At 42.1% G+C, this 21236-nt stretch overlaps 1 protein-coding gene across 4 annotated transcripts in view; it reads right to left on the minus strand.

Annotated features, from left to right (window-relative positions):
* Nucleotides 1-19266, minus strand: part of ADNP2 (ADNP homeobox 2) — a 32672-nt gene extending 13406 nt beyond the window's left edge. Inside the window, exons 1-3 of one of the 4 annotated variants that reach the window (XM_059880763.1) lie at nucleotides 19116-19266; nucleotides 14816-15017; nucleotides 8350-8470 (exon numbers count right to left, since the gene is read on the minus strand). In XM_059880763.1, coding sequence (XP_059736746.1) covers nucleotides 8350-8470; nucleotides 14816-14817 — 123 coding nt within the window. In that variant the 5' untranslated portion in view covers nucleotides 14818-15017; nucleotides 19116-19266. Of the gene's footprint in view, nucleotides 1-8349; nucleotides 8471-14644; nucleotides 18335-19115 lie in introns of those variants that run through there. The other 3 variants (XM_059880762.1, XM_024984189.2, NM_001101840.1) reach the window with 3 other exon arrangements.
* Between the last annotated feature and the right edge of the window lie 1970 nt (nucleotides 19267-21236).

The raw sequence follows: 21236 nt of genomic DNA on the forward strand, positions 1-21236 counted from the left end.
CATGGGGCCTGGGTTCAATTCCTGGTCAGGGAACTAGATCCCACATGCTGACACTAAAGATCCCACATGTTGCAACTAAAACCCAGTGCAGCCGAACAGATAATTTTTTGTTTAAATAAGGTTGAATGATGGGTGTATATACATACGTGTGTTAATTTTATAGAATTTAAAAAAAAATAAAAATTAAAATTAAAAAAAATTTATAGAATTTAGGTGGGAGGTACATGGGTTTTCATGGTACAATCCTTTCAGTACTTCTATAGGCTTCAATTTTTCATAAGAAAATACTGGAAAAGGAAGAAGTAAGCAGTAATGTTCTATAGCAGGAGATGAGAAGGGTTTAAGGGAAGAAGTGCTTTCCACTGTCAGATGCAGGGAAAAAAGAGCTAGTATGGGCTTCCCTGGTGGCTCAGTGGTAAAGAATCCACCTGCCAAGCAAGAGACATAGGTTCAATCCCTGGGTCAGGAATATCCCCTGGAGGAGGAAATGGCAACCCATTCCAGTGTTCTTGCCTAGGAAATTCCTAGGAAATCCCTAGACAAAGGAGCCTGGTGGGCGACAGTCCATGGGTCAGAAAGGAGTCAGATTCAACTTGTGACTAAAGAACAAGAAAACCCAATTATTAGGAAATAAACAGATTAACTATTTCAATATTTCTTGTAGATTAAGATACCTGGTGTTCACAACTGAACAGTTTGCTGGCTGCACACCAAAATTAAAACAACCTGAGAACTGAACAAAGATACAAAAAGAGATAATCAAAGAAACCAAAAGTTGTTTCTTTGAAAAGATCAACAAAATTTACAAATGTTTAGCTAGACTGACAGAAAAAAGAGAGAAGATAAAAATAAGTAAAACCAGAAATGAAAGTGGGTGTTTTACAACTGACCTTACAGAAATCAAAGGATTAGATGAAAATACTAGCAACAACTGTATACAAACAAAATAGATAAACTAAATGAAATAGACAAACTCCTAAAAACACACTAATTATCCAAACTTATTCAAGAAATAGAAAATTTCAACAGACCTATAACAAGTAGAGATTGAATCAAAAGGCATAATCAAAAATATCAAAACAAAGAAAAGTCCAGGGCCAGATGGCTTCACTGATTAATTCTACCAAATATTTAAAGAAGAATTAACACCAGTTCTTCTCAAACTCTTCTTCCCACAACAGAAGAGGAGGTAACACTTCCTAATTCATTTTACATGGCCAGCATTATCCTAATAACAGAGCTAGAGACATCACAAGAAGAGAAAATTACAAATATTCTTTATGAATAAAAATGAAAACTACATAACGGATACTAAGGAACAAAACCCTAGAGTGATTACAGATTATACACTATGACCAAGTGGGATTTATATCAGGAATGCCAGCAGAGGCAGCATAAGAAAATCTACCAGTGTAATATACCAAAGATAACAGAACAAAGGGGAGAAAACCCCACACAACTACTTCAAGTGGCAGAGAAAGCATCTGATAAAATCCAACATCATTTCATGATTAAGAAAACACTCAGAAAACTAGAACAGAACTTTCTCAGCATGACAAAGGCACTGATGGACACCATGACACTCAACAGTGAGAGACGGAAAGCGTTCCCCCAACACTGCGAACAAGACAAGGACGCCTGCTTTCACCACTGCTATTCAGTATTGTCCTGGAGTCCTAGCCAGAGCTCTTAGACAAGAAAAACAAATAAAAGGTATCTACATTGAAAGGGAAGAAGTATAACTTTCTATTCACAGGTGATACGATCCTATTAAGAATCCAAAGTGGGGCTTCCCTTGTGGCTGCCAATGTAAGAGACATGGGTTCAATCCCTGATCCAGGAAGATCCCACATGCCAAGGAGCAAATAAGCTCGTGTGCCACAACTACCGAGCCTGTGCTCCAGAGCCCGAGAGCCGCAAATACTGAGCCATGTGCTACAGCTACTGAAGCCCCAGCACCTGGGAGCCCATGCTCTCCAACAAGATCAGACGCCACAATGAGAAGCCCGTGCACCACAACTAGAGAGCAGTCCCCACTCTCTGAAACTGGAGAAAATCCGTGTGCAACAGTGAAGACCCAGCACAGCCAAAAAAAAGAATCCAAAAGAAGCTACCAGAGGTAATAATAAATTCAGTAAAAATGCCGGGTACAAAATGAACATACATAAGTTAGTTGTTTTTTATACACCTGTAATGAAAAATCTGAAAATGAATTAAGATAACAATTTCATTTACAATACCATCTAAAATAATAAAATGCCTAGGTATAAATATAACCAAGGAGATAGGTGAAAGCCTTGTAGACTGAAAACTACAAACATTATTGAAAGACATTAAAGACCTAAATAAATAGAAACACATCCTTTATTCATGGGTAGGAATACTGCCAAGATGTCAATACTATCCAGCATGATCTACAATATAATCCCAATCAAAATTCCAATAGTCTGGCAGAAACAGAAACTCCAATCCTTAAGTTCATATGGAAGTGAAAGGGGCCCCTAACAGCCTAAACAATATTGGGGGAAAGAAAAAACAAAGAAGTTGAAGAACTCACACTTTCCAACTTCAAAACTTAACACAAAACTATGGTAATCAAAACACTGTAATACTATTGTAAGGAAAAACATACAGATTAATGAAAGAGAACTGAGAGTTCATAAATAAATCCATGTAGCTATGGCCAAATCATTTTCTACAAAGCTACCAATTCCATTCAATGGGGGAAAATTAGTGAAACAAATGGCTCTGGAACAACTGGATTTCCACATGCAAAAGAATGAAGTTGGACCCTTGCAACACACCATATACAAAATTAATACAGATCAACAATCTAAACAAAAAGAACTACAACCGTAATACTCTTAGAAGAAAACACAGAAAAATTTTAACTTGAATCTGGCAATGGCTTCTTAGATACAACATAGAAAGCACTGCAAACACACAAACAGGACTCCATCAAAATATAAAACTTTAGTGCATCAAAAGATATTAAGAAAGTAAAAAGAGAATGGGAGAAAACATCTACAAATGGGAAAAAACATCTACAAATCATACCTAATAAGGGTTTAATATCCAGAGTACATAAAAAACTACATCTCAGCAACAAAAGGACAAACAATCTGATTTAAAAATGAACAAGACTTGAAAGCAAATCTCCAAAGATATCCAAATGGCCAATAAGTACATGAAAAAATGCTCAACATCATTAGTGGCCACAGTGGCGAGGGAGGGAGGGAGAGAAAGAGGACGAGAGAAAAAGAACAAACAGCAAGGCTGTGGCTAAACTGGACCCCTCATGCATGGCTGGTGGGAACTGAAAAGGGTACAGCCACTTTGGAAAGTTAGGTGGGTCCTCATAAAAGCTAAACAATTATTACATGATCCAGCAAAAAAATGAAAATAGGGCCTCAAACAGACACATATGAGCCAAAGTTCACTACAGCATTATTCACAATAGCCAAAAGACAAAATCAACCCTAGTGTCTATCAACAGATAAACTGATAAAATGCAATATGTGGTTATATAACGGACTGCTGCTGCTGCTGCTGCTGCTGCTGCTGCTAGGTCGCTTCAGTTGTGTCCGACTCTGTGCAACCCCATAGATGGCAGCCCACCAGGCTCCCCCATCCCTGGGATTCTCCAGGCAAGAAAACTGGAGTGGGTTGCCATTTCCTTCTCCAATGCATGAAAGTGAAAAGTGAAAGTGATGTCACTCAGTCGTGTCCGACCCTCAGCGTTCCCATGGACTGCAGCCTTCCAGGCTCCTCCGTCCATGGGATCTTCCAGGCAAGAGTACTGGAGCGGGGTGCCATTGCCTTCTCCTCGCTTGGCCATAGAAGGACTAACATATTGACACGTGCCACAACATGAACCTCAAAAACATTAAGTAAAATAAGCAAGTCACAAAAGATCCAATATTGCACGCTCCACTCACATGAAATATCTTTAACAGACAAATCTATGGAGACATATAGTAGATTACAGGTTATCAGGGGCTGTGGTGGGAGCATAGGGATTTATTACTTAAGAGTTTCTGTTTGAGATGATAACAACTAGATGGTGGAATCTAGTTGCAAAACAGTGTGAATGTAATTAATGGTACTGAATTGTACACTTAAAAATGGCTAAATGGGCAATTCCCCTGGTGGTCCAGTGATTATAACTCGGAGATTTCAACACTACAGCCAGGGTTCAGTCCCTGGTCAGAGAAATAAGATCCCACAAGTCACACAGCAATGGCAATTTCATGTTATATCTTACTTTTATAAAAAATTTCTAAGTACACTTGGAAGATTTAAGGGGAAAAGAGATTAAAATAGTTCATTACTTATCTTATACTGATTACATATTGAAATAATATTTGTAACATATGAGGCTAAATAAACTAAATTATTAAATTAAAAAAATAAAGAACTGGAAAAGTCTTTGCCAACACCAAAGAGGCGCTGCAACCACTGCAGGTGCACAGGGTCCTGTGTTCAGACAGGTCAGTGCAGGGTGAGTCCCTGCTATCACCATTTTTAAAATGTTGATAAGTTAACTCTGAATTTGTTTTATGACGTGAAGTCTGACAGGACAACGAAGCGCACAACAGGGGCTTGAAGCTTCAGCTCACACACGGTCCCACCACCACTGTTTCTGGGACAGAGCCTGTCCCTGCTCTCGGTCCCCATACCCTCCATGCTCCCCTCTCCCACAACCACTCTGAGACTCTCGCCCACCACCTGGGGCAAGAGCTGAGCTATCAGGAGGTCCACATTCCACAGTCACCCTTCTAAAAGCCAGGTTCAGACTTGGGGAGAGGAGGAGGCAAGGTGGTCACCAGCCTCACCCTGGGCTGGCAGCACCACGGTGTTTGGCAGATAACTTGGCACCTAGAGCCCACTCTGAATCCAAGTACCAGAAGCATCCTGGCTCAGAAGCTGAAATCACGTGGGAGCTATCATCTGCCTGGGACAGCACACTTCCCCACATTTTCGTTTTGCACAGGGCCCTTCAAAGTATCTAGCTAGCCTTTAATACAGAGAAGGCAATGGTACCCCACTCCAGTACTCTTGCCTGGAAAATCCCATGGACGGAGGAGCCTGGTAGGCTGCAGTCCATGGAGTCGCTAAGAGGCAGAAACGACTGAGCGACTTCACTTTCACTTTTCCCTTTCATGCACTGGAGAAGGAAATGACAACCCACTCCAGTGTTCTTGCCTGGAGAACCCCAGGGACGGGGGAGCCTGGTGGGCTGCCGTCTATGGGGTCGCACAGAGTTGGACACGACTGAAGTGACTTAGCAGCAGCAGCAGCCTTTACTATAACGGATCAAATGTTGTTAACTTGCACATGTATACCTGTGATGGATTCATTTTGATATTTGGCAAAACTAATACAATTATGTAAAGTTTAAAAATAAAATAGAATTTAAAAAAAATAAAAAAAAAAATAAAAAATTACTTCATCTCCCTAGGGGAAAAAAAAAAAAAAGAACCTCTTCAAGATACTTTAAGGAGTTGCAGGGTTTAGATCTACTTTTAGAAAAGGAGATAAGGTTCGTGGAAGAGCTTATTTTCCCTCAGGTTTACTTTCAGCCAGGTTTCTGACAAGAACTGTACAGCCTATGATTTGAGGTCCTAACTCTTAGGATGAATGGAGTCATATACACTTTGGAACTCCAAGAAGGCAGAGTGAATTCTCACTATGAAGTCTGAAATGCTGGATAAGGAAACAGAAAGGACCCTGACAGGTGTCAGATAAACGTCCTCCTGTTTCATTTGGTCAGTGTTGGTTTTCATCACTTTTAACCAAGAACTCTAATTACTACAATGGATTAAGAGTAAGTACATTTGACATTAAAAAGTTCTTAATGTGGGATTCAGTGAAAAGAAAACACAAAGCCAACACATGGTTAGAGCATGTTCTGTCTCTAAAAATCTGAAAAGATATTAATATAACAATGTTTACCATGGAGATTCTAGGGTAACAGCGTACAAGCGAGTCATTTTTTTCTCTATGTTTCTATGTATATTTTCTAATTTTTCTATAATGAACTTTTATATTGCTTGAGTTTTCAGAAAGTCTGCAGAATATAAGACCAACTACAAATTAATAAAAACAAAATTTCCCCCCAAAAGAATTAGTAAAATTTAACCCAATAGTTAATTAACTAAAAATACTGGTATGCCATTCAAATGTCTTACTTTTCTTTTGTGAAATATACATACATCTGTGTCAGCATAGTCTTGGAAAGAAAAAGTTAACAGTCTTGAACAAATTGAGATGAGTAAACAATCTTAGACTGACTAAGGAAGCAAGTTAGTGAGGAATGTCCAGTTTTATGCAATGTCAAAATCAAAGGACTCCAGGATGAAAAACTGTAGTTGTTACTGACATTTTATCTAAATAAAACACTAAGTTTATAACAGAATTCTATTTTAAAAGTGAATTCACATTAAAGGAGACTAAAGAGAGATGACAACCAAAGGCAATACCTGACCTCAGGGACACATAAACAAACAGCATCAGGTATTATGAGAGGTTTGGAAGAAAAACAGAGCAGGTAAGATAATGAAGTGGAAAGAGCAGAATTTTAGGGGGAAGATTTTTCTGGGGCAGCAACGTTTGACAAGCAAACTACTTGAGATCTTTTCTTCAGAAAGTTTACTTTAAAGCAAAAATCAATTCTGACCATTAATGAGAATCCTGGTAATTATTAGTCTTTCAGCCCTTTTTTATAAATAAAATCAATCTGGTTCAAAGTCTGAGATTTAAAAATTAAGAAACTGATCTCTTCCTGGGCCAGTAATATCTTGAATCAAATTATTCACAACTCTGAAAAATTCAAAGCAGACACAGTCCCTATTTTCAGTAGTTATGAATTAAACATGCACAGAATGGCTATAAAGCTACATAGCAAGCTTTATTTAACAATTTTTATTTCTTTATGCCAGCCATATATTCTCAAGTTATAATATTATATGAGAACAGAGTTCATCATAAAGAATGTGACTGTGACTTTAATTTTTTCAACTTTTGTAAGACTGCATGTATTAAATTAACAAATCAAAAAAGACAAAAGAAAACAAACAACCCTACTGTACAAGTATGCATCCCCGTTTGGGATTACTCTAATACTGAAAAACTGATTTAGTCTTTTTCTGTTAAAAAAATTTAAGTAATTCAACATATTACCCTCAAAGATCAAAAACAAATATATGCTGCAACTAACGGCTGTATATTGTCACCCTGCTTATTGAACTTCTATGCAGAGTACATCATGAGAAACGCTGGGCTGGAGGAAGCACAAGCTGGAATCAAGATTGCCGGGAGAAGTATCAATAACCTCAGATATGCAGATGACACCACCCTTATGGCAGAAAGTGAAGAGGAACTCAAAAGCCTCTTGATGAAAGTGAAAGAGGAGAGTGAAAAAGTTGGCTTAAAGCTCAACATTCAGAAAACTAAGATCATGGCATCTGGTCCCATCACTTCATGGGAAATAGATGGGGAGACAGTGGAAACAGTGTCAGACTTTATTTTTGGGGGCTCCAAAATCACTGCAGATGGTGATTGCAGCAATGAAATTAAAAGACGCTTACTCCTTGGAAGGAAAGTTATGACCAACCTAGATAGCATATTCAAAAGCAGAGACATTACTTTGTCAACAAAGGTCCATCTAGTCAAGGCTATGGTTTTTCCAGTGGTCATGTATGGATATGAGAGTTGGACTGTGAAGAAAGCTGAGTGCCGAAGAATTGATGCTTTTGAACTGTGGTGTTGGAGAAGACTCTCGAAGAGTCCCTTGGACTGCAAGGAGATCCAACCAGCCCATCCTAAAGGAGATCAGCCCTGGGTGTTCATTGGAAGGACTGATGCTAAAGCTGAAAGTCCAATACTTTGGCCACCTGATGCAGACAGCTGTCTCATTTGAAAAGACCCTGATGCTGGGGAAGATTGAGGGCAGGAGGAGAAGGGGACGACAGAGGATGAGATGGCTGGATGGCATCACCGACTCAATGGACATGGGTTTGGGTGGACTCCGGGAGTTGGTGATGGACAGGGAGGCCTGGTGTGCTGCGGTTCATGGGGTCGCAAAGAGTCGGACATGACTGAGCAACTGAACTGAATGACCCTCTTAAAGTAACTAAAAACTGGAGCCTAAAGCAGTCACTTTAAACCATAAAGACATAAATAAAAAGGAATGCTGTTCCTGGGCCTCATTTTAAGAGGCAGAACTTTCCACCTTGAAGCATCTGACCTGTTCGAAGTCCCGTTCAGAGTCCCACTCAAAGAGTCCCCCTCAGCCCAGGGCTTCCGGGGTTACTGTCTTCTCTTCAACCATTACACGTGTCCTCTTACCTTCAGCAGCTCCTTGCAGCTGTCAAGCCCAATGTCCACAAGAATGCTTTTCACCTTTTTCCGTACCTTCCTGATGTTGTCAAGATTCTCCACGGGAATTTGAAACATTTTTGAAATTTTCCTTTAAAGGAAAGAAAACAAAATTATAATAAGTGTATACACACACAGACACACACACACACACACACACACACACACACAAGGCGCTAGTGGTAAAGAACCCGCCTGCCAATGCAGGAGACATAAGAGACATGGGTTCGTTCCCTGGGTCAGGAAGATCCCCTGAAGGAGGGCATGGCAGCCCACTCCAGTATTCTTGTCTGGAGAATCCCATGGACAGAGGAGCCTGGTGGGCTATAGTCCATAGGGTCAAAAAGAGCCGGACACAACTGAAGCAACTTAGCACGCATCCATATATACACACATACATGTATGTGCATAAAATTTTTAAAAACAGGGTAGGTAAAGAAAGCAGAGTAATTTTCAACAAATTATTCTGGGACAATTAGATTTCCACAATCAAAGAATAAGTTGGATTCTTTCCTATTAGTATACACAAAAATTAATTCAAAATGAGTCCTATACATCCATGCACAAGTGAAAACTTCAAAACTCTCAGAAGATAACACAGGCATAAATTTTCATGACATTGGACTTGGCAACAGGTTCTCAGATATGATATCATAAAACACTAGGAACAAGAGAAAAAGTAGCTAAGTTGGACTTCATCAAAATGAAAAACGTACATGCTTCAAAGAAAACCATCAAAAAAATGAAAAGAGAATCCACAACATGGGAGAAAACATTTGTAAATCTTATTTCTGATAAGGAACTTATATCTAGAATATATAAAAAAATCTCCGATGACAATAATTAAAGAACAAATATGCCAACTTAAAAACAGGAAAAGGATCTGGATATTTCTACAAAGACAATATACAAATGGCTATTAAGAACTTAAGAATATGCTAGGCAACATTAGCTATGGGGAAAAGCAAATAGAAACCATCATGAGATAACTCGTCACACCAACTAGAATGGCTGTCAATCTTAAAAGAAGTAGCAGTAACAGTGCTGGCACAGATGTGAAGAAAGTAGATCCCCCATACACTGCTGGCAGTAATGGCAGAAAAATGGTGCAGCCGGTCTGGGAAAGTCCAGCAGGTCCTCAAGGATTAAACATGTAAGTACCATATGAACCAGCAATACCACTTGAGAGAAATAAAAAACCTGCATCCAAACAAAAGCCTGAACAAGAACGTTCACAGCACCATTACTTGTAACAGTCAAAAACTAAAAAGCGCAAATGTCCATCAACTGATAGATACATAAAATGTGTGTATCGGAAGAATGGAATATTATTTGGCCATAAAAAGTGAAGTACTGATGCATGTTACACTGATAACCCTTGGGAAATATTATTCTAAGTGAAAGGCATCAGACACAAAGGACCACATATTATATGATTCAATTGATAGGAAATGTCCAGAATAGACAAAATTTACAGAGACAAAAAGGAGAACATTGGTTGCTTAGGGGCTGAGGAGAATGGAAGGTGATGGCTAAGTTTCTTTCTGGAACAGTGACAATGTCCTAAATCGACTGTGGTGATGTTATGCACAACTCTGTGAATGTGCTAAATAAAAACCACTGACCGTACACTTTAAGCAAATGAACTGTACGGAATGTAAATTACATCTCAGTAATGCTGCTTTTGGGCTTTTCTAGTAGATCAGTTGGTAAAGAACTTGCCTACAATGCAGGAGACCCAGGTTTGATTCCTGAGTTGGGAAGATCCCCTGGAGAAGGAAATGGCACCCCACTCCAGTATTCTTGCCTGGAGAATCCCATGGACAGAGGGGTCTGGTGGGCTACAATCCATAGGGTCGCAAGAGTTGGACACATCTTAGCAACTAAACCACCACCAACTCTGCTTTTAAAATATCTGAAAAGGCATAAAATTAAAACAAATCCTGTGGTAGCTGACCAGGATAAAAGGTACAGCTGTGACCTTATTATCTGTAATAAATACGGATTCTAAAAATATATATTTGTTAATGTGTATGTGTATATTGTACAGCTCAGGCCACTGCAAGAGCCTGGAAGTAGTTACACACCAGTAGCAGACCACGCCTTGGGCTCAAATCATCCTTTCTAAATATCACTTTCCCTTAAAAGGAAGCAGGGCTCCTTGCAAAAATGGCTGATTTCAGGGCTGGAGCACGGAAGAGACAAAATGATCCTAGAATGTCTTCTGCCAGAAAATAAAGGAGTTGCTCAGAAAACGGGGAGACGTGTCAAAAGTACTCAAGTCAGCTTGAAGAAGTTTCCACAAGCCAAGTATGGGACAATGTGGGTACCAAATAAATGACAGTAACAGATTATAACCTGCGGCCTTGAAGTTTCCAAAGATAATGTCACCGTATCGCCCATCCCACATGCTTTCCTCACAACATGTCAGTGACACTCCCAAGCAGGAGAGGCATCTACGCTCCCACTCCTTGAACCTGGAAAGAACTCGGCAGCTCCCTCGACCAATAAAGCATGGCTATGTGAATGCCCAGGCTAGACCACAAAACGCCACACACTTCCTTGCCCTGAGGGTACCATTACTCTTGGACTCTAGACTCCTTATTGCAAGAAGCTCAACTAGCCCACATGGAAAGGCTCCACATCAACCACTGAACATGAGAGTGAAGATGCTCTTACAGCCTGCAGCTGTCCACTCACCCCAAGTCTTTTGAGTTTTCTCAGGTGAGGCCCCAGACATTGCAGAACATAAACGAGCCATCTCCCCTTGCTCCCACCTGAAGAATTACTGAATTTTTATATAAAATGTTTCACTCCACGAAGTTTTAGGGTGGTTGGGTATTCAGAAACAGTTATCAAAATATAACCCACTAGAACATAAACTCAAGTTCATGATAACAAAAATAATTAAATTTAAAGTTTAGTCAAGAACAGCGTATTTTATATCATTTCCAAGCACCTCCCCACAAAATACTCATTAATAACCAAGGGGAAAACAGTAATTCACAGAAGTCTGGAAGACATCCAATTAAGAGACAAAATTCCCTGTAAACTTCAGAAGTATCCAGATGATACAAGAGCACCATTCATAATAGCCAAACTGTGGAAACAATCCAAGTGTCCATCAAATGGTGAACACATGAGCAAAACATGACATATTCATACCACAAAACACTACAATAAATATAACTAGGCACTGACGCACACAACAGCAAGAATCAGTATCTCAAAAACATGATGCTAAGTCAAAGAACACAGATGCAAAGTCCTCATATTGTCTGACTCCATTTATATGAAACGCCCAGGAGAAATCTACAGATATAGAAGGTAGATTAGTGGTCAGCTGTGGGTAACCGCACATGGATAGGTTTTTGGGGAAAGTGCTGGAAATGTTCTAATACTAGATTGTGTTGTTGGTTGCACAATTCTATAAATTTACTAAAAATCAACTAATTATACTTCTTAAAGACATGGGAACACCAGACTACTTTACCTGTCTGCTGAGAAGTCTGTATGCAGGACAAGAAGCAACAGTTAGAACTGGACATGGAAAAATGTACTGGTTCTTGGGAAAGGAGCACAACAAGGCCGTGTATCATCACCCTGCTTATATAACTTATATGCAGAGTTGTTGTTCAGTCCCTAAGTCATGTCTGACTCTTTGCGACCCCACTGTCTGCAGCACACCAGGATTCCCTGTCTTTCACTATCTCACAGAGTTTACTCAAACTCATGTCCACTGAGTCAGTGATGCCATCCAACCATCTCATCCTCTGTCATCCCCTTCTCCTCTTGCCCTCAATCTCAATCAAACAACCCAGCATCAGGGTTGTTTCCAATGAGTCGGCTCTTCAAAGGAGGAGGCCAAAGTATTTGAGCTTCAGCTTTCAGCAGCAATCCTTCCAACGAACAGAGTACATCATGGGAAATGCCAGGCTGGATGACTCACAAGCCGGAATCCAGATTGCAGGGAGAAATATCATAACTTCAGATATGCAGATGATACCACTCTAATGACAGAAAGGGAAGAGCAACTAAAGAGCCTCTTGTTGAGAGTGAAAGCGGAAAAGTGAAAAAGCTGGCTTAAAACTCAATGTTCAAAAAACTAAGACCATGGCATCTGGTCCCATCACTTCATGGTAAATAGATGGGGGAAAAGTGGAAATAGCTGCAGATTTTATTTTCTTGGGCTCCAAAATCACCGTGGACAGTGACTGCAGCCACGAAATTAAGACACTTGCTCCTTGGAAGGAAAGCTATGACAAACCTAGACAGCACATTAAAAAGCAGAGACATCACTTGACGACAAAGGTCCATAGTCAAAGATATGGTTTTTCCAGTAGTCATGTATGGATACGAGACTTGGGCCAGAAAAACAGCTGAGCACCGAAGAACTGATGCTTTTCAACTACAGGAAAAGACTGTTGAGAATCCCTTCGACAGCAAGGAGATCAAACCAGTCAATCTTGAAGGAAATCAACACCGAATTGGAAGGACTGATGTTGAAGCTGAAACTCCAATACTTTGGCCACCTGATGTGAAGAGCTGACTCACTGGAAAAGACCCTGATGCTGGGAAAGACTGAAGGCAGGAGGAGAAAGAGACGACAGAGGCTGAGATGGTGGGATGGCATCACTGACTCAATGGACATGAGTTTGAGCAAACTCTGGGACATAGTGTAGGACAGGGAAGCCTGGTGTGCTGCAGACCATGAGGTCGAAAAGAGTTGGCCACTACTTAGTAAATGAACAATAACAATACTTAGACAAAGAAGGTGCAAGGAAAAACTAAGGAACTGTTTCAGATTGTGAGAGACTAAAGAAAATTAAATACAATGTGTAATTCTAACTAGATTCTTTACTATAAATAATGTTTCTGGAACAACTGGCAAAACTTCAATGTGGGCTGAGAATCAGATGCTAACAATGCATTGATTTTCTGATTTTGATGGTTGTGGGTATGTAGAATGGATTTTGATGGTTCCGGGTATGTAGAATGTCCTTATTGTAGGAAATGGACAATACTGGAGTCATCTGGCATCTTTTCTGGCAACCTAGCTTCAAATGATTCAGGGGAAGTTCTTTGTACACCGGCAACTTTCTATAAATCTGAAACTATTTCAAAAAAGGTTTTAATGCACAAACTATAAAAACTACAAACAAAATCAGTTAAATTTGAGTTAAAGAAATGTCAGGTAAAATAATGCCAATTTTCAAATTATCAAAACAATAATTTAAAGACTGATAATATCCACTGGTAGTGGCATCACCGACTCGATGGACATGAGTTTGAGCAAGCTCCGGGAGTTGGCGATGGACAGGGAAGCTTGGTGTGCTACAGTCCACCGGGGTACAAAATGTCAGACATGACTGAGCGACTGAACTGAACTGAAATGAACTGACTGGTAGTGAGGTTAAGTAGAAAAACATTAATTTCTCCATGTTTACACATCGACTGGCAGTATCTCCCAAGATTTTTAAACAATTTCTCTGAGTTGGAAATTCCACTTCTAAACCCTTTACAACTCCTCCTCCCTCAAGGATAAGCTTGGAACCCCTTCTAAGAACTCCCAGAATGGCCAGTTTATACTTATTTCATTGCACTCACCTCACTACGTTGTAATTATTTCCTTATATACCTATTTTCCCTTTTGAACTAAACATCTTCAGGGCAGGAATCATGTTTCTCTGAACATCTGGGCCTATCACAGAGGTTCAAAATGGACAGGCTGTAGAGGATTATTGAGTTGGAGTTCAAGACATTCTAAGTAAATAAATCAGCATCAAAAAATCACTGAGGTAAAGGAGTATCTGAATGTATTTGGCAAAAGGTAAGTAAAACTGAAAATATGGACTGGAATAAAACGAGACATGAAAGGGGCATTAGAGCTAACAGTGGAAAGAATTTTTTCCCGGGTAATAAGAAAATATGAAGTATCGAGAAGCCAATTTGGAATGGGTAAATTTTTCAGACAAGTTACCTATGTAAAAATTATATTTCAGGTTCAGTAAAAAGCGAGTTTGAAGGATCATTTAGTATTTTAGAACCAGAAGATACAAAAAATCATAGCAAGTCAAGTTTTAAAATAATAAAAATCATTAACAATAAAATGCACAAAACTGGGTTCTAGGCTTCAAAAGCATAATTTAAAAGGCAAGTTGTCAAGAACCTTGTGGGAGCATTCTTAAAAATTAAGCACAGCGTCACTTTCAAGCCCAGACTGGCTTCTCTGGCCAGAGCAGCCTCAACAGAAACTTCCCTTCACCTTTTCCACTCACTCCACCAGATGTGCTGGTCTGTCCTCCTTAGAGTTCCTGGAGCACTTCTTTCCCAAAAGCTGGCTGATAAATAGGACTGCCCAAGGTTAAGACCATCATCCACCTATATCTAAAACAAAGAAGCTAAATGTATTGCTTGCAAAGAAATCTGGCCTTACATAGCAAGTGCTGATCTTATCACAGTTGAGAAACAGTAGTACAGGGATTGGCCACATTTCACAGGATGGTTCCCAAGCTGCTCCTGACAGGCCAACTCTCAGGAGGAAGGTGCTGAAGAGGTTTCCAGTGATCAGGCAAGTTTTAAAGGGCTCTGCAGGTACTTGTTCAAGGCTTGGGAGAAGGGCCAAAGTCTTCGTGAACCTGCAGAATAGGAGCTTTTTATTCTCAACTGTACACGCTCCCATTCCCTCATCATTGTTACTGTGGTTCCCTCCCTCAAAACAAGTACACAGGTCCATTCTTAATTTAAAGAAAAAGTTTCCTGTTTATAGCATTTACTGTTTTAGGGAAACCAAGTAAACATAATAAAATAAAAGACAGGTAAATCACAGAAGTTCTGTCAAGATCCTTGGTCTACTGTTGCTAATCACTTTGGGGGGAAAAGCTGACTTCTACCATATTTTATCCATTCTCTAAGAGATGCAAGATTCTACACAAAAGGCTGAGTAGATTAATTAATTAACTGGAAAAGAAGTTGCTTAATGCTTCCATATCTATAGATCCTTTACTGATGCTATTCTCTATATATTCTTAGTACTCAATTAAATCTGTATTTTCACCATTAGGAAACAGCAGGCTAATGCAGCTGTACTATCTACCACGTTTAGTTTACAGTAAATTATTCTTTTCTTTTGTATTTTACTATTATTTTCAGCTGTGTTCAGTGCTTGCTGCTGCACACATGCTTTCTCTAGTTGCAAGGAGCGGGGTTTCTCTTGTTGCAGAGCACGGGCTCTAGGTGCACAGGCTTCAGTAGCTGCAGCATGCAGCTGCACCATGCAGGTTCAGCAGCTGTGGCTCATGGGCATATTAGCCGCACAGCAGCTTCTGGAATCTTCCTGGATCAGGGATCGAACCTGTGTTCCCTGCACTGGGAGGCAGATTCTTATCTACTCTATCATCAGGAAAGTCCCACAGTAAATTACCTTTAATTTCACAGTGTGTGGTAGACATGAATTTACCAAAAATCGCATTAAAGTGCAAAAGAAAATCGGAGAAGGCAATTGCACCCCACTCCAGTACTCTTGCCTGGAAAATCCCATGGATGGTGGAGCCTGGTAGGCTGCAGTCCATGGGGTCACTAAAAGTTGGACACGACTGAGCGACTTCACTTTCACTTTTCACTTTCATGCATTGGAGAAGGAAATGGCAACCCACTCCAGTGTTCTTGCCTGGAGAATCCCAGGGACGGGGGAGCCTGGTGGGCTGCCGTCTATGGGGTCGCACAGAGTAGGACACGACTGAAGTGACTTAGCAGCAGCAGCAAAAGAAAATACTATTTTCCAAAGAGGCACTTAAAGGGTTTTTGTTGCTTTTTAGTATCACGATCATATAAGAATACCCCATTATCAAAAAATACACTGTAAAAAAATGTCATTCTGGTAATAAACAGTAATTTTTTAAGTCATAGAACTTTCTTGTAAGTTCCTGTGAAATCTAAGTTCTGTAATGATTTCACTTGCAAAACAATCCAGAACAATGATCTCACAAGCAAGACTCTGGAGCTACACTGCCTGAGTTCAAGTAAACTCCACAGTTAACTCCTAGTTGTGTGATCTTTAGCAAGTTACTTAATCCAAGGGCCTGTTTTTTCTGTACAACAGGGACTGCACAACCGACTCTGAGAAGTAGTTTTGAGGAAGAAAATTCATTTAATGTAAGAAAAGCACTTAGAACATAAGACTGTGAGTTTGCTATTATCTAACTCCAAAAACTTAAAATGCAACATCCAAAACACTAGGATCATGGCATCCAGTGGAAGCAGTCATAGATTTTATTTTCTTCAGCTCCAAAATCACTGTTGACAGTGACTGCAGCCATGAAATTAAAAGACGCTTGCTCCTTGGAAGGAAACCTATGACAAACCTAGACAGTATTAAAAAGTAAAGACATCACTTTGCCGACAAAGGTCTGTATAGTCAAAGCTACTGTTTTTCCAGTAGTCATGTACAGATGTGAGAGCTGGACCACAAAGAAAGCTGAGCACCAAAAAATTGATGCTTTTGAATTGTGGTGCTGGAGAAGAGAGTCCCTTGGACTGAGAGATCAAACCGGTCCATCCTAAAGGAAATCAACCCTGAATATGCACCAGAAGGACTGATGCTGAAGCTCCAATACTTTGGCCACCTGATGTTAAGAGCTGACTCACTGGATAAAACACTGATGCTACAGAAAGACTGAATGCAAAAGAAGAGGGTGACAGAGAATGAGATGGTTATAGATAGCATCACTGACTCAATGGACTGAATCTGAGCAATCTCTTGGAGACAGTGGAGGACAGAGGAGACTGGAATCCTGCAGTCCTGGTGCTGGGGTGGGGGCGCGGTGTTGGCAGAGTCAGACATGACTTAATGACTGAACAACAAGCTCCAAAAAATATAAATGAAATGCTGAAACTACTCAAATACAGGGTTTAGTTGTTTCTTTTTAAGTAACTTTAAAAACACATGATATCTATACATGAAAGCAAGAATCAAAGGTCTGGGTTCAAACACAGAAGATCCCTTCTCAGACAGGCTCCTTCAGCAAGTCCTCATGATTCAATGACCTCCTTGTAACACACTGCCAACAGGTCTGTGATAACCGGTGTGGCAGCCACAGCAGAATATTGGGGTGTGACCACTCAAAGTGACTACGACCATAAATTCACCAGGAACATATTGCAAACTTGGATCAAATTAAAAAGGTGTCCCAGATATCTTCAGATAGATAGATATCTTCCCTGGTAGCTCACATGGTAAAGAATCTGGGTTCCATCCCCGGGTCAGGAAGATACCCGAGAGAAGGGAATGGCTACCCACTGCAGTATTCTTGCCTGGAGAATTCCATGGACAGAGGAGCCTGGCGGGCTAGAGTCCATGGCGTTACAGAGTCGGACACGACTTTCACTCACTCATTACGGGAGAGTAAGGCAGAGTGGTTACAAGAATTCTGTGTGTGTGTGTGTGAGTTGCTCAGTCGTGTCTGCCTCTTTGCAACCCCACGGACTACAGCCCACCAGGCTTCTCTGTCCATGGAATTCCTCAGGCAATACGGGAGTAAGTTGCCATTTCCTTCCCCATCCTCTTCCGACACCAATCTTCAATTCCTAACCTAAAACCAGCTCTCACATCCTTACCACTGCTCAGTCAGACGAGTGAGCCTATCTCCTCCCAACTCCAGTCCCCTCCAGACTAGCATCTGTACCCTTAGGACACACTGATCGGTCACTTCCATGTCTAAATACCACTGTCTCAACAAACTCCCAATTACAACTAGAATATCAAAGTTCGTTCATAACATGGCTACATCCCCAATAACAAGTTACACGTATTTGTAAACATGTATGTCTAAACAAGTTACACATACATTACTTGACTTCCAACCAAAGCCGAACACGCGCTTTCCTCAACTCGCACTTTTTACGTGGTCCTCTCCTCCAGAGCGCTCCTCCCGACTCCCGGTCCCACGTGCGTGCTAAGCCCTGTGGGGCTGGCTGGTGCCCTCAAGCACTTGCCCATTTGCATCATAAATCACCACACACAAGAGTCCTCCAAGTCTCAAGAGGCTGCCATTACCCCATTCCATTCAATTATAAAGTTTTAAGAGCATTCCGGCAAGCCTCCCATTCAAATTCAAAGAAAATACTTAAAACATTTAATTATTTAGCTACTGTTCAGTTAAAACTGGCAGCTACTATTTTCGACCTTCCCAAGCCAAGAGTCAGGAGAAATTCTGCGCGCTCTACGTAAGCGCGGTGAGCGGCGGCATGTGAAAAGTTCAACTGTAATGTCAACATCTGCACGTCGTCAGTATTCACACCGAGAACTCCAGGGTGAAGGAATTGGGGCTCCTCTCAGCTGTGCGGTCAAGAAAAAACCCGCCACAACGCAGGCAGCCGAGCCCGCCTCTGCTCTGTCCGGCCCGCGTCCGCGCTCGCTCCGGGCGGCCCTCCGGCTCCCAGCCCGCCCCCTTCCCCGGCCCTCCCCGGCCGCCGCCCTGTCCCCGCGTTCCCCTCGCCCTGATGCCGTCCCCCGCCCCGCCTCCCGGGCCCCATCCCCGCCCCCCTCGACCCCGGCCCACGTGACGCGGAGGGACGACGGGCGCCCTTCGGGCCACGAGCCCCGCGCTGGCAGAACGTCGCGGGATTCGGGAGGCGGCCACGGGCCGCCGGGTGTGGGCGGGGTGGGGCGGGGCCGCCGCCGGGACTTCGCAGGCCGGGCCAGGGGCGTCGCCGCGGGCAGGGCCGGGGTTACCTACCGCTGGGCGCCCGCAGCGCCGCCGCGTCCCTCGCACGTCTGGCCGCGCCCGCTGGGGCCCCGCGCCCGCCCGCCTCCGCCCCGCGCGGCGGGACCCCCGCTCGGCGCGCGCCACCCCGCGCGACCCCGTCCCCTCCTCCCAGCTCGGCCAGAAAGAGAAAATGGCGCTCGATTGGCCTCCGGAAGTGACGCGCACCCTCATTTGCATGCCGATGCAGTCAACCAATGGGAGAAGAGCATGCATGGGACCCCCTACTGGGCACTGACCCACAGGCCCCTTTGGGCCCCTGCCTTAAGCTGAACTGGAGGCTCAGCAGTGGGAATGGGGTTTTGTGTTGAAGCCCCCTCCCCTGACCCCACTCTTGCCACAGTGAACTGGCCTGCTAGCTTTTCACATCTACAAACTCTCGTGAGAGTTTGAGGTGATGGCGTCACTAGAGGGGGCGGGGCCTGTGCGTCGTTCATCACGTGACCAATCACGTGGGTTCCCTAGAGCTTTGGCTTCATTTGCATGAGGTGGGGTGGAGCTAGAGGCAGTAGCAGGAATAGGTGGCCCCGCCCACATCTCAGAGCCAATGGGAAACCAGCTGTGAGGGGAATCCTGCCCTATCATTGGAGGATAGAACTTGAACTATCAGAACTTTGACAAGGATGCTCTTGATATATCTTGGTGAACTGACTGGATAGGGTCTCCTGACTTCGTAATTATATCCTGAGAAAATTAATTTCACACTTTTTCTTGAGAATTCGGATTTTTAAGTTAGAGCTACTACGTGCCGTGTAGGAAAAAAGTTAATTGTATACATTTATAAAAATTCTTAAATGGCTTAAAAGTTCACTTTTGCCCAGCTTTGTAAAAAAAAATGTGAAGGGATAATATATTTCTCAAAATGAATGTACCATAGGGTGAATGGAGCTTTCAAAATGCCTATGGGTCTTCAACTGTTGAGTAAAGTGCCCAAGGGGTAAGAATAGAACCGCATTGCCCTCAGGGAACTTGCAGTTTAACGGGGAGGCCTGCTGTGTAGACAAACAACTATTTTAATTTATCCCTCCTCAGTGACTACTCCAGCCTTTTTCTCCCTTCTTTGAAGCTGCCGAGCCATTACTTGCCCCTCCTCGACTTACTTTTCAGCACAAGACCATGTCTACTTCTTCCAGAACACCAAGACCATCAGAAATGGTCTCCATCTATCTCCTCCGGCCCCACGTGCACACCTTTTCCTCAGCACCATCCTGATCAGAGTATGTGTAGGTTCACGCTCAGGACCAGTCCCTTCATTCCTGGGCCTTGTTTGCCCTGCCCGGCACCTCATTGCCCAACCATTCAGTTCAGTTTGGTTCAGTCGCTCAGCCGTGTCCGACTCTTTGCGACCCCATTAACCGCAGCACGCAAGCCCTCCCTGTCCATCACCAGCTCCCGGAGCCTATTCAAACTCATATCCATTGAGTCAGTGATGCCATCCAACCTTCTCATCCTCTGTCGTCCCCTTTTCCTCCCACCTTCAATCTTTCCCAAGATCAGGGTCTTTTGAAATGAGTCAGTTCTTCACATCAGGTGACCAAAGTATTGGAGTTTAAGCTTCAACAGTCCTTCCAATGAGTATTCAGGACTGATTCCATCCTTTAGGATGGACTGGTTGGATCTCCTTGCAGTCCAAAGGACTCTCAAGTGTCTTCTCCAACACTACAGTTCAAAAGCATCAATTCTTCAGTGCTCAGCATTCTTTATAGTCCAACTCTCACATCCATGCATGACTACTGGAAAAACCATAGCCTTGACTAGACAGACCTTTGTTGGCATTCCTCTCCCCTAATTTCAGCTTCTCTCTTTCTATGGGTAACTTCTGCTCAGTTTAACCCAATGACTAAAAACATAAGAGGCACTGGAGTAAATGTATGAATTAATTTTAAAATGTTCCTGAATGCTGGGTTGATATTACTCAACCACAATTTGTTTTTTTCTCTACAAGAATCCAAGCCATAATTGAAGGAGAATTTACTCTTTATTTATGAATTATGATTTAACTTGATAATAAATCACAGCAGTAAATGGGTATATGTCCCTATACATCTTTCTTGAAGAAATGGGTGGGATGAAAAGTTACAGCCTTCCGGTTAC

This window comes from Bos taurus, chromosome 24, assembly GCF_002263795.3.
Source record: "Bos taurus isolate L1 Dominette 01449 registration number 42190680 breed Hereford chromosome 24, ARS-UCD2.0, whole genome shotgun sequence".
Taxonomy (NCBI): Eukaryota; Metazoa; Chordata; class Mammalia; order Artiodactyla; family Bovidae; genus Bos; species Bos taurus.